At 40.0% G+C, this 17759-nt stretch overlaps 1 protein-coding gene across 1 annotated transcript in view; it reads left to right on the top strand.

The window, feature by feature from the left end:
* Nucleotides 1-17759, top strand: part of KCNH8 (potassium voltage-gated channel subfamily H member 8) — a 366401-nt gene that overhangs the window by 305613 nt on the left and 43029 nt on the right. The window contains exon 11 of the mRNA XM_066244875.1: nt 5325-5539. Within this exon, the coding sequence (XP_066100972.1) occupies nt 5325-5539 (215 nt within the window). The remainder of the gene's footprint in view (nt 1-5324; nt 5540-17759) is intronic.

Raw genomic sequence — 17759 nt, 5'->3', positions numbered from 1 at the left:
GGTGCATATATATTAAGAATTGTTATGTCTTCTTGATTCAGTGTCCCCTTAGCCATTATGAAATGGCCATTTTTGTCTCTAAGTACTTTTCCTGTCTTGTAGTCAGCATTATCCGATATGAGTATTGCTACACCTGCTTTTTTTTGGATGTTATTTGCTTGGAGTATTGTTTTCCAGCCTTTCACTTTGAATTTGTTTTTATCCTTGTTACTTAGATGAGTTTCCTGTAGGCAGCATACAGTTGGATTTTCTTTTTTAATCCATTCTGCTACTCTGTGCCTTTTTATTGGTGAGTTTAATCCATTTACATTTAGTGTAATTATTGATACTTGTGAGTTCCCTATTGCCATTTTATATCTTGCTTTATGTTAGTTTTGTGTCTTGTTTGATCCTTCTCTTTCGTTTTTCTATCTTTTGTTTTTATTTGGTTGTATTCCATACATCTTTCCTCTGTTGCTATCTTTTTTATCTCATGTGCTTCTGTGGTGGTTTTTTCAATGGTGGTTACCTTTGAGTAATGAAAAGGGTCCCTACCCTGTTCATTGTAGCGAACTATTTTGTGAGTACTTTTGCACTCCATCGTCCTTTGCTACTGTTAATCTCCGTCTTCTCCCCCTCTTTTTTTTTTGTTGTTGTCACAGTTTAAATTTGGTTTTATTGTGTTCTTCTTGGAGCTTTTACTTGTGGCTCTGTTTTTTTTTTGTTCTTTGTATCTGATTGGAGAACCCCCTTTAGTAATTCCTGGAGTGGGGGTTTTCTGATGATAAATTCCCTCATCTTTTCTGTATCTGTGAATGTTTTTATTTCTCCTTCGTATTTGAAGGATAGCTTTGATGGGTATAGTATTCGTGGCTGAAAGTTCCTCTCTTTCAGGACTTTAAATATTGGGGTCCACTCTCTTCTAGCTTGTAGAGTTTCTGCTGAGAAATCTGATGATAATCTAATGGGCCTTCCTTTATATGTTGTATTCTTCTTTTCCCTGGCTGCCTTGAGAATTTTTTCTTTGCTGTTGGTTTGTGTCAGTTTCATTATGATATGCCTTGGAGTAGGTTTGTTGGGGTTAAGAAAACTTGGAGTTCTGTTTGCTTCTTGAACTTGAGGCTTTAGTTCTTTCCACAGGCTTGGGAAGTTCTCATCAATTATTTGTTTAAGTATGTTCTCCATTCCATTTTCTCTCTCTTCTCCCTCTGATATACCTATTATTCTTATGTTATTCTTTTTGATGGAGTCAGATAATTCTTGTAGGGCTATCTCATTTTTTTTAATTTTTGAGTCTCTTTCTTCTTCTCTCTGTTGTGCCTCAAGTTGCTTGTCTTCTATTTCACTAATCCTCTCTTCTATCTGACCTGTTCTATTAGCTAAGCTTGTTACTTCGTTTTTCAGCTCGTTAATTGAGTTTTTCATCTCTGTTTGATTTGTTTTTATAGTTTCAATTTCCTTGGACATATATTCTTTGTGTTCATGGAGTTGTTTTCTGAGCTCCCTATATTGCCTTTCTGTGTTTTCTTGTATATCTCGGAGGATTTTTAGGATTTCTATCTTGAATTCTCTGTCATTTAGCTCCAAGGTTTCCAATATATTAAATTTTTTCTCCATAGATTTTTCCTCATCTAGCTGTGTTACCTCTCTTTCTTTTGTATCCATGATATTCGATTTTCTCTTCCTTAATGGCATCTGAGGGTTGTTTTGTTGATAGTATTAATGAGATTTAATAAAGAATAAAAAGTTAAAAAATAAATAAAAAAATAACAAATCGAAAAGAGTTGTTTTTTTTTAAAAAAATTAATAATGAAATAAAGAAAAATAAAATAAAATAAAAATTTTTAAAAAAAGGAAATTATTCCCCCCCTCTTTTTTTCCTCTCCTCTCCTCTCCCCTCTTTCTTGAGAAAATCTTGTGGTGGACTGTGAGTTATAACAAACAATGCCTGTGATGGAGGGCCTGAATTGGGGAAAAGTAATAAAGGGGCAAAAAAGAGAGAAAGAAAAAAAAAAGAAAAAAAAAAAAAAAAAAAAAGGAAAAGAAAAAAAAAAAAAAAAAAAGAAAAAAAGAAAAAAAAAAGAGCGTATGGACCCACAAAAAGCAAATAAGGAAAAAATTTGGGTCAAGAATAAAATGATTTGCTTTTAGGTGTTGGTTTTCTAAGAGTTATGATGAGAGGAATAAGAGAAAAATGGAAAAATGGGGGGACAAATTAAAAACTTGCTATTGTATTTAGTGGAACAAGAACTAGATAATATGGAGAGCCAGGGATGGGAGCACTGCTAGTGAGTTAAAAAGGTGAAGTAAAAACCCCCCAAAATGCCACAAACATAGGTTTGAGTCCCAGATAAGATAATTTGTTTGTTATTGAGGTTTGAATGAGAGGAGATGTAAAGGAGAAAGGAAGAAACTAATATAGAGGGAGAAAAGAAAGAGAGAGAGAGAAAAAAAGAGGGAACCACTAAAAGAAGAAAAAAGAAAGGAGAGAGAGAGAAAGAGTTAAGGGTTTTGGAGTGCAACCCTCATAGAGAGAAAGGAAGAGAAGAGAAATGATAATGGGAGATGTAACAGTTATGGGTAGTGTAGTTCAAGGAGAGGAGAGAGTAAGACCGGTAGAGAGTTAATCGGCCAAATTGGAGGAGGAAAAAAAAGTCTCAAGAATGAAGATAAGAGAAACAAACGAACAAATATAATAAAATGGGATAGGTTATAAAGTCTGCAGATTATTCTTGATTTTGAGAGGTTATCTTCTTGCTTTTTCTTTTCTCTCCCTCTTCCTGGTCGGTGACTCTGTACCCCGGGTTCTGCCCCTTTGGCACGCTCAGGTAGAGGTTTGCAGTTGATAAGTCTCTATGGCAATGTCATGTATTATGCTTTATTCTCGTTGGGAGTTGAGGCTCATTAGCATTTATAGGCTCCGACAGTGAGAGAGTCCGTGTTCCTGGAGCCTTTCTCCTAGTCTTTCCTTCCTCAATTAGTAGCCTGATAGTCCAGGTATGGGGTTGCTGCTGCCTCTGCCTGGATAGTAAGAGGCTCAAATTGCTGGCAACTCCCCACTCTATTTCCACTCAGCACAGGGCTCTGGGTAAGGCTCAGTCAGTCAGAGCTGCTAGCATAATCAGGTGGGCTTTCCGCCCACTCAAAGACCACTGGCTCTGCCACTCGGTCCGGTAACACAAGCGGGCACCCACTTCCGGGGCGCTTGGAGGAAACTCTCACTCACTGTCTGCAACCAGGATATCCGGCCAGCAGTCTCACGCTCTGAGTGAAACCCCCAACCGCAGGGAAAAGTTGCAGCGTTGTAATTGAGTCTCGCTCCGTCCCCGTGTGCGGCTTTTGCAAGGCGCTGGGTCGCCCCGAGATTCCGCTTTGGCCCACACAAAGGCCCCTGACTCTGCCCCTCTGTGCGATAACACGGGCGCGCACTGCCGAGGCACTCGGAGGAATCGCTCACTCCTTATCTGCGCGCGCACACCAGGATATGAGGCCGGCCGCGGTTCCCTCTGAGTAAAACCCTCACCAGCACGGAAAATCTCCACCGTTGGAAGTAGTTCTCACTCCCTCCCATGCGTGGCTTTCCCAGGGCGCTGGGGCTGCCCAGAGACTCTGCCCTCAGCCCACAGAAAGGCCTCTGACCCTGCCTCTCCGTGGGGCAACACGGGCACCCACTTCCGCGGCTTAGGAAGAAATCTCTCTTCCACTAACTGCGCACCGACCAGGAGACCGGGTAAAATGGCCGCTCTGCTTGTCTTTCTTTGTTTGGGTTTGGCGCGAGTGTTAGCTTGTATTGCCCGGGTTGCCACAGGATCAGATTTTCCTCGGCTTGGATCTCTGAGCCACAGCCTGGTTCGGCCGTTTTTGCTGCGGCGGCCTGGATCTATTCACCCCCTTTGCCCGCCTCAGTTTCTATATTCACAGTTACCAGAGAGAGCCGCCCTGTTTAGGTTAGTGAGGAAGGCGGAGCATTTCTTACTCCCTATTTCCTTCGGGGTTTGGTTATATATTTAGCCAATTTTTCACTCAATCATACCTTTGGGTGTATTGCGAAGAATCTGGAAGCTCCAAGTATAGGTTTTTCTGTTTCTGGTTGAAGATCTTGTTGAGTTTTGGGGGAGATTTATCGGTATCGCTTCCTACTCCGCCATTACTCTGACGTCTAAAAAACATCTTTTTTTATTTTATTTGTTTGTTTGTTTTTTTCTGAAGTTGGAAACAGGGAGGCAGTCAGACAGACTCCCGCATGCGCCCGACCGGGATCCACCCAACATGCCCACGAGGGGGCGATGCTCTGCCCATCTGGGACATTGCTCTGTTGCAACCAGAGCCACTCTAGCACCTGAGGCAGAGGCCATGGAGCCATCCTCAGCGCCCGGGCCAACTTTGCTCCAATGGAGCCTCGGCTGAGGGAGGGGAAGAGAGAGACAGAGAGGAAGGAGAGGGGAGGTGTGGAGAAGCAGATGGGTGCTTCTCCTGTGTTCCCTGACCAGAATCGACCCCAGGACTCCTGCACACCAGGCCGACACTCTATCACTGAGCCAACCGGCCAGGGCCGAGGAGCTTTCTTTTTGATGAAGAAAATGAAGTTTTCACACTGTCCAGAGCACTAGAACTAAGATCTGTGTCTTACATTTCTATGTAGTTGGTTTCATTGTCCATAATGTCCAATGGTTGTCTTGCCTCCCAGCTCTGAGCAGAGGGATGGAAGGTCCTCCCTCTCCTCTCACCTGCCTTGTAGACACACTTAGAGATAACTTAGTATGTTAGAAAGCTGGTGGGAATGCTTATTACTTTCCAGTGCTGGAATCAAAATCTTCATATACCTCTTGATGATTTTGCCTCAGAATTATAGAGCCTTTTAACTCTCAGAAAAATCCGAGTTATTATTATTCCCCTTGAACAGTAAAAGCCACTGTGACAAAAATGTCAAACAGTTTGTCTAAAGTTATCTACCATATCCGGGGAGGGAGTTGTCAGAAGCCCACCTATACCTACATTTCTAACTCCAGGCCCTTCAGCCTTCATCCTCGATACCAGTAACCTCAAATAGGAAAAGTTTTCCCCATCAGGGGACATTTGTCAATGTCTGAATATATTTTAGGTCGTCACCACTGGGGATGGAGGATGTGAGGTGCTGCTAAACAGCCTACTACATACAGAACACCCCCCCCCAACAAAAAAAATATCACACCCCAAATTTTAACAATACTGAGGGTGAGAAATCCCACACCACTCTTCTTTTCACTATAATCTCAGAGAAATGAAGAACATATAAAGTTGCCATTCCAAAGTTTGTTTTTCTTTAAAGTGACATGTCTCTCTTTTTTTCCCCCCACTGTTTCAAGGGAAAGGGGATTTAATTGGAGCAAATCTATCAATTAAGGACCAAGTGATCAAGACCAATGCAGATGTAAAGGCTTTAACCTACTGTGATCTCCAGTGTATCATCCTCAAAGGACTCTTTGAAGTGTTAGACCTTTACCCAGAATATGCTCACAAATTTGTGGAAGACATTCAGCATGACCTCACATACAACCTTCGAGAAGGTCATGAAAGTGATGTAAGTATCACTTCTAATTAATGATGAGACCTAATAACATGGGGCCTAGAGATCGCTGATGACAGTAAAGACACATGTTATGATGTCACTCTGTAAAGTCTCTGAATAGGTAAGGTATGACTATTTAGCCACTAGTTGAGCAATTAAATAATGAGCCACTCGTGAAAGCTGGAGTTTGTTATCAACATTCTAAAAAGTATAATGAGTTCTCTTTAACTCCGTTGCTTTCTTGTTTATTTTCATGTGCTTACAACTAAAATCAATTTTAATGATATATTAAGCTACAGATGTGTGATTCCTCCAGATAGAGTATATGGCTGAGTTTGCTGCTTTTGTAATTGTTCGTTACTCCACTTGATCGACATGAATTTTCCCTAAGAATAATCTTTTTGTTAACCAGTACCAAAAGTCTATCTTAAAATGACTAAATATGCATAAAAGGATTCAAGCCAAAGATTGCCACATTCAAAGCATAATGAATTTTTTCTAAAATTATGTATTTGTGGCATGTTTCAGTTTATACAAACAGCTTTCCTGTCAAAATATGTACTCTACTACATCCTGTGATTAAGCTGATCGTGAACATGACTCCATTAAATGTGTCAAAGAGACAAATGATTTAATAGCTGTGATTGTTGAAAGGCAAGCCAGAGCGTGCACAGCCTTCTGTAATAACAGAAGCCTGGCCCTGCTGTCTAGAGCTTCGTCCAGATCTTTGCAATCCTCAATCGCTTTCCTAAGGACGAAAGACGCTACTGTTTTGACTAACCCAGGTTGTGCAGACATTTTGTCAGTTGTTAATATTCTCCACTTTGAAAGGCTGAGAAAAAAATCCAAATTGTATATATTATTTCATCTGGGTTGAGGATACCCAGCGACAGTCAAAGACATAGATGGGATCCCATTCTGAAGTTTAAGATGACCAGTTTTGAATGTGTGCTTCTCTCCACACATTCAAAAGCAAACATCGAAGGAGGCATCAGGATTTATTGAGAGCCTATTTGTGCTAGGCACTCTGGCTGTCTAGAGCACCTTGTTTAGGGCTTAAAATGACTTGAGGGGTGTAAATCAATTATTATGGAACAGAACACTAATGCAGAATGGTTAATAACATCTGTGATCACAGAAATGTGTATGTGCCAGGTACAACATATGAGCACAAGTGTCTGTCATTGTAAAACCTGAACACTTTCTACTAGTTTTGTTGTTTCTTCTTCTTGAAGACACTTTTTATGTCTTCCCATTCTATATGTTCTTTTCTATGTGTCCTTGCTCTTAAAAATCATGAGGCCGCTCGGCCATGTTGTTTAGCTCTTTACAATTGCTCTGGCCTCTCTCCTCTCTTCTACACTCTCCTTTCATCCCCAAACTCCCCATTATTTCTGATACATATTAGCTTAGCTATCTCTTTGGTTGTCTTGTGTCTTTCTCATTCTTTCTTCTAGATGTCACCTTTCACATCAAGTAGCTTAAACACTATCAGGTGACATACAGAATTAATTACCAGAACATCTGGGTAAAGAAAAAAAAGAAATACCAAAAAGAATTTTAAGAAATAATCAAAACTGAAGTAGGCATTTTATAGCAGTACGACAATGACTCCTAGAACCGTGATAAATTACATAACATTAGAATGACAAGTCATCCAGTTTTCATAAGAAAAATAATTAAAATGCATAAAGTATTTTTTTGAGTTTGTGAAAAGTCTAGCTAGCACTGTTTTGACTTTATGCTAATTATGCATTTTATACACCCAGTGTATTTTCTATATTTGCCCTTTTTTATGTCTCCTGAATAGCAGATAATGATGTAGCTGTTTCTCTCTATGCAATTTATGAGAAATATGCTTCCCTGCTTCTTATGGTAAACCATATAAAATTGATTTTAGCACAGAATCATCTGTTGTTGGTTGTGAAATTTAGTTTGTCTTAATATAAGAATTTTGAATTTGTGATAAGCAAATAGTGATCAAAGCATATCTAAAATATTTTTTAAAAATTAATAATGCTAGCCCTGGCCAGTTTGCTCAGTGGTAGAGTGTTGGCCTGGCATGCAGGAGTCCCAGGTTCAATTCCCAGCCAGGGCACACAGGAGAAGCACCCATTTGCTTCTCCACCCCTCCGCCGCGCTTTCCTCTCTGTCTCTCTCTTCCCCTCCTGCAGCCAAGGCTCCATTGGAGCAAAGTTGGCCCAGGCACTGAGGATGGCTCCATAGCGACTGCCTCAGGTGCTAGAATGGCTCTGGTTGCAACAGAGCAATGCCCCAGATGGGCAGAGCATCGCCCCCTGGTGGGCATGCCGGGTGGATCCCGGTCAGGCACATGCGGGAGTCTGTCTGACTGCCTCCCCATTTCCAACTTCAGAAAAATACAAAAAAAAATGAGTAATGCTGAAAATCAGATATTGATATGGCTACACATAAACATCTTGCTTTGCACATGGTAGACACTGACTTAGTGGTAGGGCTATGGTTGTGGAGCAATGAATGGCGATGGTTGTTGAAAAAAAAGATGATACATTTTCCAGCTTTACCTTACTGAGGGGTTTCTCAATGATGAAACCCATTATGTCTCAAGTGTGTTGACTTCCTCATCTTTCTCAGTTTTCCATTGTTGTCACACAATTTAATCAGCATAAAAAAATAAACTGTCCTCCTTCAGTCCCCCCACCTCTTTAATATAAGGAGGACTTTTCCCTCAGTTTCTTTAGGGTCAATGACTTGTAGGTGAAGGTCTTTAAACTCCCATCTTCAAACATAGCACAAAAGGTTATGCCAAAGTTTAAAGAAGATTCCCTGAAGCAGAGACAAGGGAGTCCTTAAGGACCACCCACTTTCAGCAGCTTTTCTTCACTTTTGACATATTTGATGGTACTCGAGGAGTTTATGGTGCTGACCCCATAGCAGCTCAAAACCTCAACATTTATCATAATATCCCAGTCCCCCTCACCAACAGCACACACTCTTTATATATACCAAGCACCATGCTTAAAGTGTAGTTTAATAATAAAACACTTCAGAGTCCCGACACTCTAATATGTATAAACATAATTAATTGCCAAAGCTCCAGAATGGTCATATGCATTAGTTAAGACATATAAATAAACAATTGAATGATAAAGCTCTATAATAATTGAAGAGTCCACTTACCCTCACCAGCCATGGGAATAAAATGTGTGTGTGCACATGCGTACATGGTAGGTGTTGAAACGTATCTCTCTGACCCTGACAAACAAGAAGTGATATAATGGTTCTCCCTGCCTCTGTTCTTATTTCTTTACCACCTTCTTTCTTCAAGGCTAAGGAGCCATCACTCCAAAAATATGAATTGGATTATGTCATTCTGTTGCTTAAAATATTTCAGTGGATCCACCTGAACTGTTAAAATCCAGACTTCTTACCACAACATTCAAGATCCTATGCATCCAACCCCTCCCTGCCTTTCCAACTCATCTAATGCCATCCTGTGTCCAGCATTATATTCCATCCAATGGGCCAGCTTTCCCTTCCTTCGCATGCCAGGCTTCTGCTTGCCTCTCATGCCTCTGGGCCTTTGCATTGCTATTCATTCTTTCTGCAATGCTACTCCTCTGTCCTTACCTTTCCCAGATTCCTCTGTCATACACCTCATTTATTTTTTCATAGTTTATAGCAAAATCTGAAGTTATTTTAATATGTATATTTTCTTGTTCTTGGTCAGTTTTTCCTACCAGGGTGTCTACTTTATAAAGTCTTTGCCTTGTTCTATTCTATATCCTCAGTGCTTAAGTCAACTCCTCGTGCAGAATCAATATTAAATATATATTCAATGTTTTAATAAATGTCAAGAAGTTTACTTGGACTTCGTACTTACATGAAATTTTGAGAAAATGAATAGTCTTGAAGAAAGCAGTCTATATAGCCAGTCAATGGAGTCTGAGATGAAAAATTAAGGGAATTTAGGATTATATTTCTTAGAAGTAACAAAGCCAAAGAAAATGTCCATAGTAGAATTTGAAGAACAGCTAAATTGAAAAACAGCTATTTTTCACATCCCCTGTCAGGACAGGAGGTTTTCAAATGCCACAGGAAATATTTAAGCTGAATAATAGGAGGAAAAAATCTTTGCAATATGTAATTATGCCAGGTGGTTTGATATAGTAAGATGTGTTAAGATGAAAATGGAACTATCTTCAAACCTAATCTAACACTTTTTTTTGTAGAAATATTGTAGATGAACGATTACAACACTAATACCCCCAGAAAGTAAAGAATCAATACCAACAACCATTATTAACTCAGTCTGAACTATTATTATCTACCTCACTTTGATTGCCTGGGGCATGAGGTTACAAACTTCTAGAGTGAAATAAATTTACAAATGGTAAACTCTAAGGTCCAGTCAAGTTGTTTATCTATGATTATAAAATACTTCATCAAAATGTAATACATAGATCTGTTGCCCTTAGTAGCAAACTGGAAGGTAAAGAGTCTGTATACTGTGTGATGAAGTCTGGCCAAGTCTTCCTCAAGTTCCTTAATCATCATTAGCCTCCATGGATCTGAATGTGAGTTTATATTTCTATCTGGGCTTGGACTCGGTGTCTTTACTAGGCAAAGGTGAACGTTTATTTTCAGTTTTATATTTTTAGAATGCAGCCTCTATCTCGAGTGCAAAAATCATTGGGAAAAGCATCATATTCTCATGCACTATTGTGTCCACTTGGACCCCTTGGCACTAGACAATTTCTTGTGTCATTAAGCTTTTCTGTATCCATCAGTTTTTATTCCATGCTTCCTCCATTAGAAAAAAGCAAACCTGAATAGATATTTCAAGTGAAATCTGTAATTTACCAATATCTCTTGCCTCCTATGTGACTACATTACAATTTAATTCAAGACTATCCTGAAAAGGGGGGTATTTCCAAAGGAGGGACTTGGTTTAAATTTTGTCCCATTTTAGTCTAAAATAAAATGGTTGCTGCCTGAAACATTTTTTAAAATAATTTACCAAATGCAAATAATTTTAAAAATCATATCTGACAATCCAGATACTTCACTCCTCAAGAGTAGCCTGTGCATATCTGTGAACCTGCTGGCACTCCCTTGTGGAATAAGGGAGTATAATTAATGCTGCGCGTTTGTGCAATCACTGTGCTTAGAAAATTGCGTACTGAAGGAACGACTCACATGCCATTTTGTCATGACAACTTTCTTGGCCATCCCATGGCCCAACAGATGTTGTGTTTGTCAGTTTGTATTTTTAAATGCTCTCCCTTAAGAAGCAGAAATCCTTCCCTGAAATATCTTGTGATGGATGGTTTTACATACCATGGAGTTTTATGGTGCTTATGACAGTGCCAGTTTTGGTAGGGATTTCTCAGTAAAAGATGACCTGAACATTTTACTTGCATTCAGTATTTTTTTAGGCACTGAAATTTTCCCAGTAGTTTTCATGTTCTGAAATACTGGTGTCTTTCAGTGGCTTCAGAAGTTGTGGCAGGCATAGTGCCTTGAAAGAAGAGCTAGTGTTTCAATCAGTGTCCCCAGAGACTAGTGTTGCATTTACATTCACTGTGTTGAGTAAATGAAGATTGCTGATAATCTTACACTTCTTGACACGTTTGACTCCCTCTGATTGCAGCAAAATGACACCGTGCCCTCTTCTCCTCCTAGGCATGGCCTATGCTTAGTGCATTATCAGCAGTCTCATCTCCATCTCTTTTCCCCTTGAAGAAGACCTCATGGAGGACTGGACTCTATCTTTCCCTTCCTTTCTAAACCTGTACTTCTGTTTCTCCTGCTTGGTCCCGTGCCTGGGAAAGACAAAAAGCTTATATGCCTAAAAGTTATGAAACAAAAGAAAGCAGCTACTCTTCCCCTTTTTCAAACTATAGATTGGTACTTTTTAAAATTCTTATTTTAGAACAGAGCTAGTGAGATATTAGCAAAAAGGGCAGCCTGAGAAGCCTGATAAGTTTTGGAGTGTTTCAGAATGAGGATGCTGACCGGGGAACAGAAATCCAACTCAAATAGAGCATTAGAGGCCGAGGAGATTCCTCGTAAGGACCCCAAGTATCTCAGCAACAATTTCTTAGAAACCAAATCCCATTTAAATATCCATTCAGAATGAAAGCACACAGAATAGAGAACACACAAAAAGCCCGAGACCGTCATCAATGGGCTCAGGTTTAACTTCTCTGGGTTTTCTCCTGTGTAACCTGTTGCCCATCAAATAACGTGATGCATACGCTGCAAAGAGATCGGCCACATTTTTATGCCATCTGGGTATTTCAGCGTGTTTTTGCAAGTTGAGCAGTGAGCAGTTAGATTTTTAAGCTCTTTGTGGGAAGAGGGAGGTTAGCTGGGTTGGGAACATCAGAGGAAAAAGGCAACTTGCCACCTCATAAACAAGACAGAAAAAGTCTCTTTTTCTATTTCCCTGGTTGTTTCCATCCTGCAGGGAACAGCAAATCTTCAGCCTGGTATAAGATGGGTCAAGTCTGCATATGCACATGCATACATACAAATAGGCAGGGCTCAACTTAATGTGCATTCCTTGAGAATAAAAATCTACCTGGGCTACATCTACCAGGAATCTTTAAAACCTGTTACGTGGGGGGTAACCCAGAATCCTCCATTCCACACTGCGTTCCTGATGGTTGTTTAAGCCTGAGAACCATAGAGCTTGACTTCTTTCAAAACCTCCTCTAGACTGTGGTGACCGAGCCCTGCCCTTGTGACAAAGGCTCTATGAAATGAAGACGATGTTGATGCTGCTGATGGTATGGTAGCTTCTATGAGCCAAACTGTATGCTGAGCACTTTAGAAACATTAATTTATTTGATTCCCACAACAACGTGAAGATAAGTTCATGTACTAGATAAAACTACTTAAGGATTGAGAATTAAAAAAAAAAAATTAGTGCCGAGTCGCTCAGCAAGAAAGCAAGGGAAGTCAGGAAGAGTGATTTCAGTTGCAAAACACCTTATGCAAAACCCAGCTGAAACTTTGTGTAAGTTTATCCATCAACACAAAGCTATAAATTCTTGCTCTGCCCATTAATCCCATGAACACTGAATGTCAACTATATTATAGGTGAATAGAGCATGTTTCCAGGGGGAAATAAGCTTCACATGCCAAATATATAAATGAAAAAATAAACCACAGAACTTTTTGATAATTCATCAAGCTGTATACTTTTGATTTGTGCACTTTCCCCCTATATATTAAGCTTTAATGAAAAAGTTTTTTAAAAAAATTAATTATAATCTGACCAGGCAGTGGTGCAATGAATAGAGCAGCAGCCTGAGATGCAGAAGACCCAGGTTCAAAACCCCAAGGTTACAGCTTGAGTGTGGGCTCATCTGGCTTGAACATGGACTCACCAGCTTGAGTGTGGGGTTGCTGGCTTGAGTGTGGGGTCATAGACATGACCCCATGGTCACTCTCTTGAGCCAAAAGGTCACTGGCTTGAAGCCCAAGGTCGCTAGCTTGAGCAAGGGACCATTGGCTCTACTGTAGACCCCAGTCAAGGCACATATGAGAAAGCAATCAATGAATAAATAAGGATCTGCAAGGAAGAATTGGTGCTTCTTATCTCTCTCCTTTCCTGTCTGTCTGTCCCTATCTGTCTCTCTCTCTCTCTCTCTCTCTCTCAAAAGAAAAAAAAGAACTATAAGAATTCAACCACATTACAGTGGAGAATTTAGTTATATACATATAAATTCCTTGAAAACAATAACTATTTTATCCATCTTTTTTTAGTGAAATTGGTGGCAGAAAGTACATGCCTGATGACCAATTACTGAAATTTAATTCATTCGCTTGTGTTATACATTTCCATATTCACAAAATAATAGAACTTTACAACCAGAAGGACCCATATGTACAATCAAATAAAATTCAGCTTTTCTTTTCATTACAAAGTGGCCTAGGGGGAGGGGAGAAGAAAATTTATTCAATCATAGAATGAAAAATCCAGTCATTGGTTAGTTACATAACTTGAATGAATTATATACCTAAATGAAATAGAATATTCCCTGTGCACATAGACTTTCATGTTTGTATAACATCTTCCATAAACCATATCAAGCATATATTTTAAATAAGATTCAATCAAAAGATCAAAATGTATTTCATGAAGTTTTAATTTCTCTTGTCAACTAAATAGTAGCACATCTACTGAATGAAAAAAGGATGCTAACACTTATTAAGTATATTTTATATTATGAACAAGGCAATTTGCTTACATTACCTCATTTAATTTACATTCTAATCCTTGCATCATCCCTGAGAGCCTGGACTGTGTTCTTGATTTATAAACTGGGCTGTCTTGGGTATCTTAGTAGTGCACTGCCTGAGCTTACAGAATTAGTGGCAGAATCAGACAGTATAAAAGCAAGTCAGATTCTGATTCTGAATCCCATCCTAGTATATTTGTCCATGAAATCAGTGTGCCACAAATCAGAACATAACTCCCCTAATGGGGGTTAGGCTCCTTCAGGCTTTCTGATTTAGAGCGGAAGCTAGACTGAATCTTCAGAATAACATTGACTTTAATCTTCTTAACCTTAATGCTATTACTTGTCATGTCTCATCAAAAACCCACAGTGCCTAAATATATTTTATTAACAGGATGACAAGTAAGACAGCAGAACTATTGTAACTTGGCCATTCAATGTGTCCTCTCCCCAGGATTAGTGCTTTTTTTTTTGGTCATAAATCCATCCATTGATTAAATAACCCCATGGTCGTGGACTAACTCTGAGAGGATTTCATTCCATTCAAGTATGTGCTTTTCAATCTGCTATACACATCACTGCCCTCCATCTTTCCTTTGCTCCATGTTCGAGAGTAAATTTGTGAAATCTCCACTCCACTATCATTTCAAATGTACAGAACAGTATTTCTTTCCAGATTCAGTTTCAGCCTTGGAAGAAATTGGAGACATTCTTATTAATTGAAATAAAAAATATTTTTAGAATATGAATATGAATATTTCACATTTGCCAGCAAACGCACTCTCAGTACTTCTAGTACGTATATACACACTCATACAAACACATACAGTTATGTAAAGGAGTTGAGTGTATAAGTGAAAGCAGCAGTATTTGAACTTAGAGTTTTGTTCACATTGCTTAAACAATCTGCAAATTCTTTACCTGTGGATACATTCAAAATTATTAAATATAATTGCATTTTATTATTTTTTCTGTTCAAAAATTTGACCTTCTGGGACTTGTTAGAATAATCCTGAATATTTTACAGCAGCAGATATTCCACTGTGTGGGCTATGCTCGCCTAATGATGTTTCACAGGTCATCCTTGGGCATGTGGGGCATTTCTTCGGTTAGCTCTCTCATCCCAAACACAGACGCAACTGTTACAGTATGGAGTCAGTGGGCGGCATGATTCGAGCTGTTGTAAATGAGCTAAGTTGGTGAAAATTAAAAACAAATTACAAAACTCCCAGGATAAACATCTTTAATAGAGCTTTTCCCATAAAGCTCCCCAAAAGGGTGTAGACAGCAGAGAGGGTAACATATGGTGGAAACAGTCTGCTCCCACCGCCGCACAGACTGTGCTCGGCAGCAGGTCTGGAGGCCTCCACTTGAGTTGGATTCGAGGCATCTTTCTTGTTCAGCATTTAAACCCAGCATTCTAGGACACCAAAAGAGCTGCGGCTTTGACGGGAGAAAATAGTAGCCAAGTAGTCAGAAATTTGAAGCACAGACAATGCCAAATTAGGGAGATAACTGCAGTACTATCTCAAAATTGTGAATTGGGCTCTGGCCGGTTGGCTCAGTGGTAGAGCGTTGGCCTGGTGTGCAGGAGTCCAGGGTTCGATTCCCGGCCAGGGCACACAGGAGAGGCGCCCATCTGCTTCTCCACCCCTCCCCCTCTCCTTCCTCTTTGTCTCTCTCTTCCCCTCCTGCAGCCGAGGCTCCATTGGAGTAAAGTTGGCCCAGGCGCTGAGGGCGGCTCTGTGGCCTCTGCCTCAGGCGCTAGAATGGCTCTGGTTGCAACAGAGCAATGCCCCAGATGGGCAGAGCATCGCCCCCTGGTGGGCATGCTGGGGGGATCCCAGTCGGGCGCATGTGGGAGTCTCTCTGACTGCCTTCCTGTTTCCAACTTCAGAAAAATACAAAAAAAAAACAAAAAAAAACCTGTGAATTGGAAAGCCAGCATGCAGTAATAATGACAATTCCACAAAGGTGGAGGGACCCAGGGAGCCACGTTTCTGTCCAATGAATTGGAATTTAAAGGATTTGGTTTCCATGTCATTGAGGAAAATGATTAAGGAAGATTCTATGATGAACATCTGCAAGATGCTAGGCTTTTAGTGATGTGGTAATCCCACTTCCATTTCCTACCCTGAAGATTAAGGTCTTTAAAAGCAGAGCATATGGTGCCAGTCTGTGTCACTGCATTTTGCTAGCATTCAGAAACAGTCCCAAGTCTGCCTGGTGCTAAGGAAACATGTTTATATTCTAGGTTATACAAGTTAACATATTTCTTTGAGGCTATTAGTCACCCTTCCAGCTTGATAGCACAAAGCGTTAGCACTCGACATGGAAAAACACAAACAGGGTTCTGTCAAAAAGAGCAACAAGCACTGGGTATCGGACTCACCACATATACAAGTTGAATGACTTGGAACAAGTTGCTTTCCTTCAATGGTCCTCTCCAGTTTCTCATCTCTAGCCTAGGTGATCTCTAAGAAACTTGACCGTTGGGTCAAGCTAAATGTTGTAACCCCCCCCCCCAAGAAGCAGTGACTTAATATAATAAGTAGAATAAAAGACTTAGGAGTTCTTCTTCATATTACATTATACAGACAGTGGACAGATGATAGTTTTTTATGAAGTGATTGAGGGATCCAGGCTTCCTCTAACTCAGGAGTCCCCAAACTACGGTCCCCTGAGGCCATTTATCTGGCCCCCACCACACTTCCAGAAGGGGCATTTCTTTCATTGGTGGTCAGTGTACTGTATGTGGCGGCACCGCAAAGCACAGTGTCGTTCACGTACAGTACTACTTCCGGTGACGCGGGACAGACGCGTTACAGCTCCAGAAGCTGTCATATCACTTGTTATGACTAGCAGTGACAAATATGGAACCAGACATTGACCATCTCATTAGCCAAAAGCAGGCCTAAAGTTCCCATTGAAATACTGGTCAGTTTGTTAATTTAAATTTACTTGTTCTTTATTTTAAATATTGTATTTTTTCCCGTTTTGTTTTTTTACTTTAAAATAAGATATGTGCAGTGTGCATAAGGATTTTTCATAGTGTTTTTTATAGTCCTGCCCTCCAACGGTCTGAGGGACAGTGAACTGGCCCCCTGTGTAAAAAGTTTGGGGACCCCTGCTCTAACTGACGGTTCCATCATCCCTTATGCATAAGAGTGCTCCGGAACTCTAAATCCTTCTTGAGGTACTTTGCACCTGGGCAGCCCCTCAGGTAAGAGAGATGATGTGGATGGTCTCAGTAGCCAAACCTAGAAATGGCATAGATCTCTTTGCTTACATTTCATCAGCCAGAATAAGCCATATGATTCAGTCTAAGGGCCCGCAGTGTGGGAAGTCTCATCACACTGTGTCTAAGAGGACCCAACGGTGAACAATTAATCAGCCTGGGCCACAGGCCCTTCTAGCATTACCCTTCTGTTATTTATTTTTCTTCTAGTTGAAACACGAGAAAAGGTGTGAAACTAAATTAAATTATGTGGTTTTGCTCTGTGTGTATATTATTTTATTTTTTGCATTCTTCCTTTGCCTCGATTGAGACTATGTCCTTTAGGAAATGCAGAATTGACTCACTTGAGTCAATCATTTAGTATTTCAAGGCGAAGGTAAAGAATGGCAAATGAATGCAACTTATTGTGTCTAGGACTGTGCCATCATTTTATGAGAGCCTGGCCTATAAGAATATTAATCTATCAAATTCATTGATAAGCAGGAAGTATTCATACCTTAAAATATTTCTTTAATTTTTCTAAAGAATTTACCACTGAGTCATTTGATGGTACTTCCCAAGTAAAAGTAAATGTTTGTTTGCAAATTCTGATTGAATCAACATAAAGGGAAGAGTAAGAAGAGGAGAGGCTGAAGGACAATCAGTGATTTAGAGTCAGGGCTAAGTAAAAGTTACACCTCCTGAAGCTCGAATGGCAATTTAGGGGAAAAGCATGACTTTTTCTGTCAGACTCCACATGCCTTATTTTGAAAGGATCTTTATT

This window comes from Saccopteryx bilineata, chromosome 10 (genome assembly GCF_036850765.1).
Source record: "Saccopteryx bilineata isolate mSacBil1 chromosome 10, mSacBil1_pri_phased_curated, whole genome shotgun sequence".
Lineage (NCBI taxonomy): Eukaryota > Metazoa > Chordata > Mammalia > Chiroptera > Emballonuridae > Saccopteryx > Saccopteryx bilineata.
The sequence above is the reverse complement of the archived record's forward strand: the minus strand, read 5'-3'. Positions and strand labels throughout refer to the sequence as shown.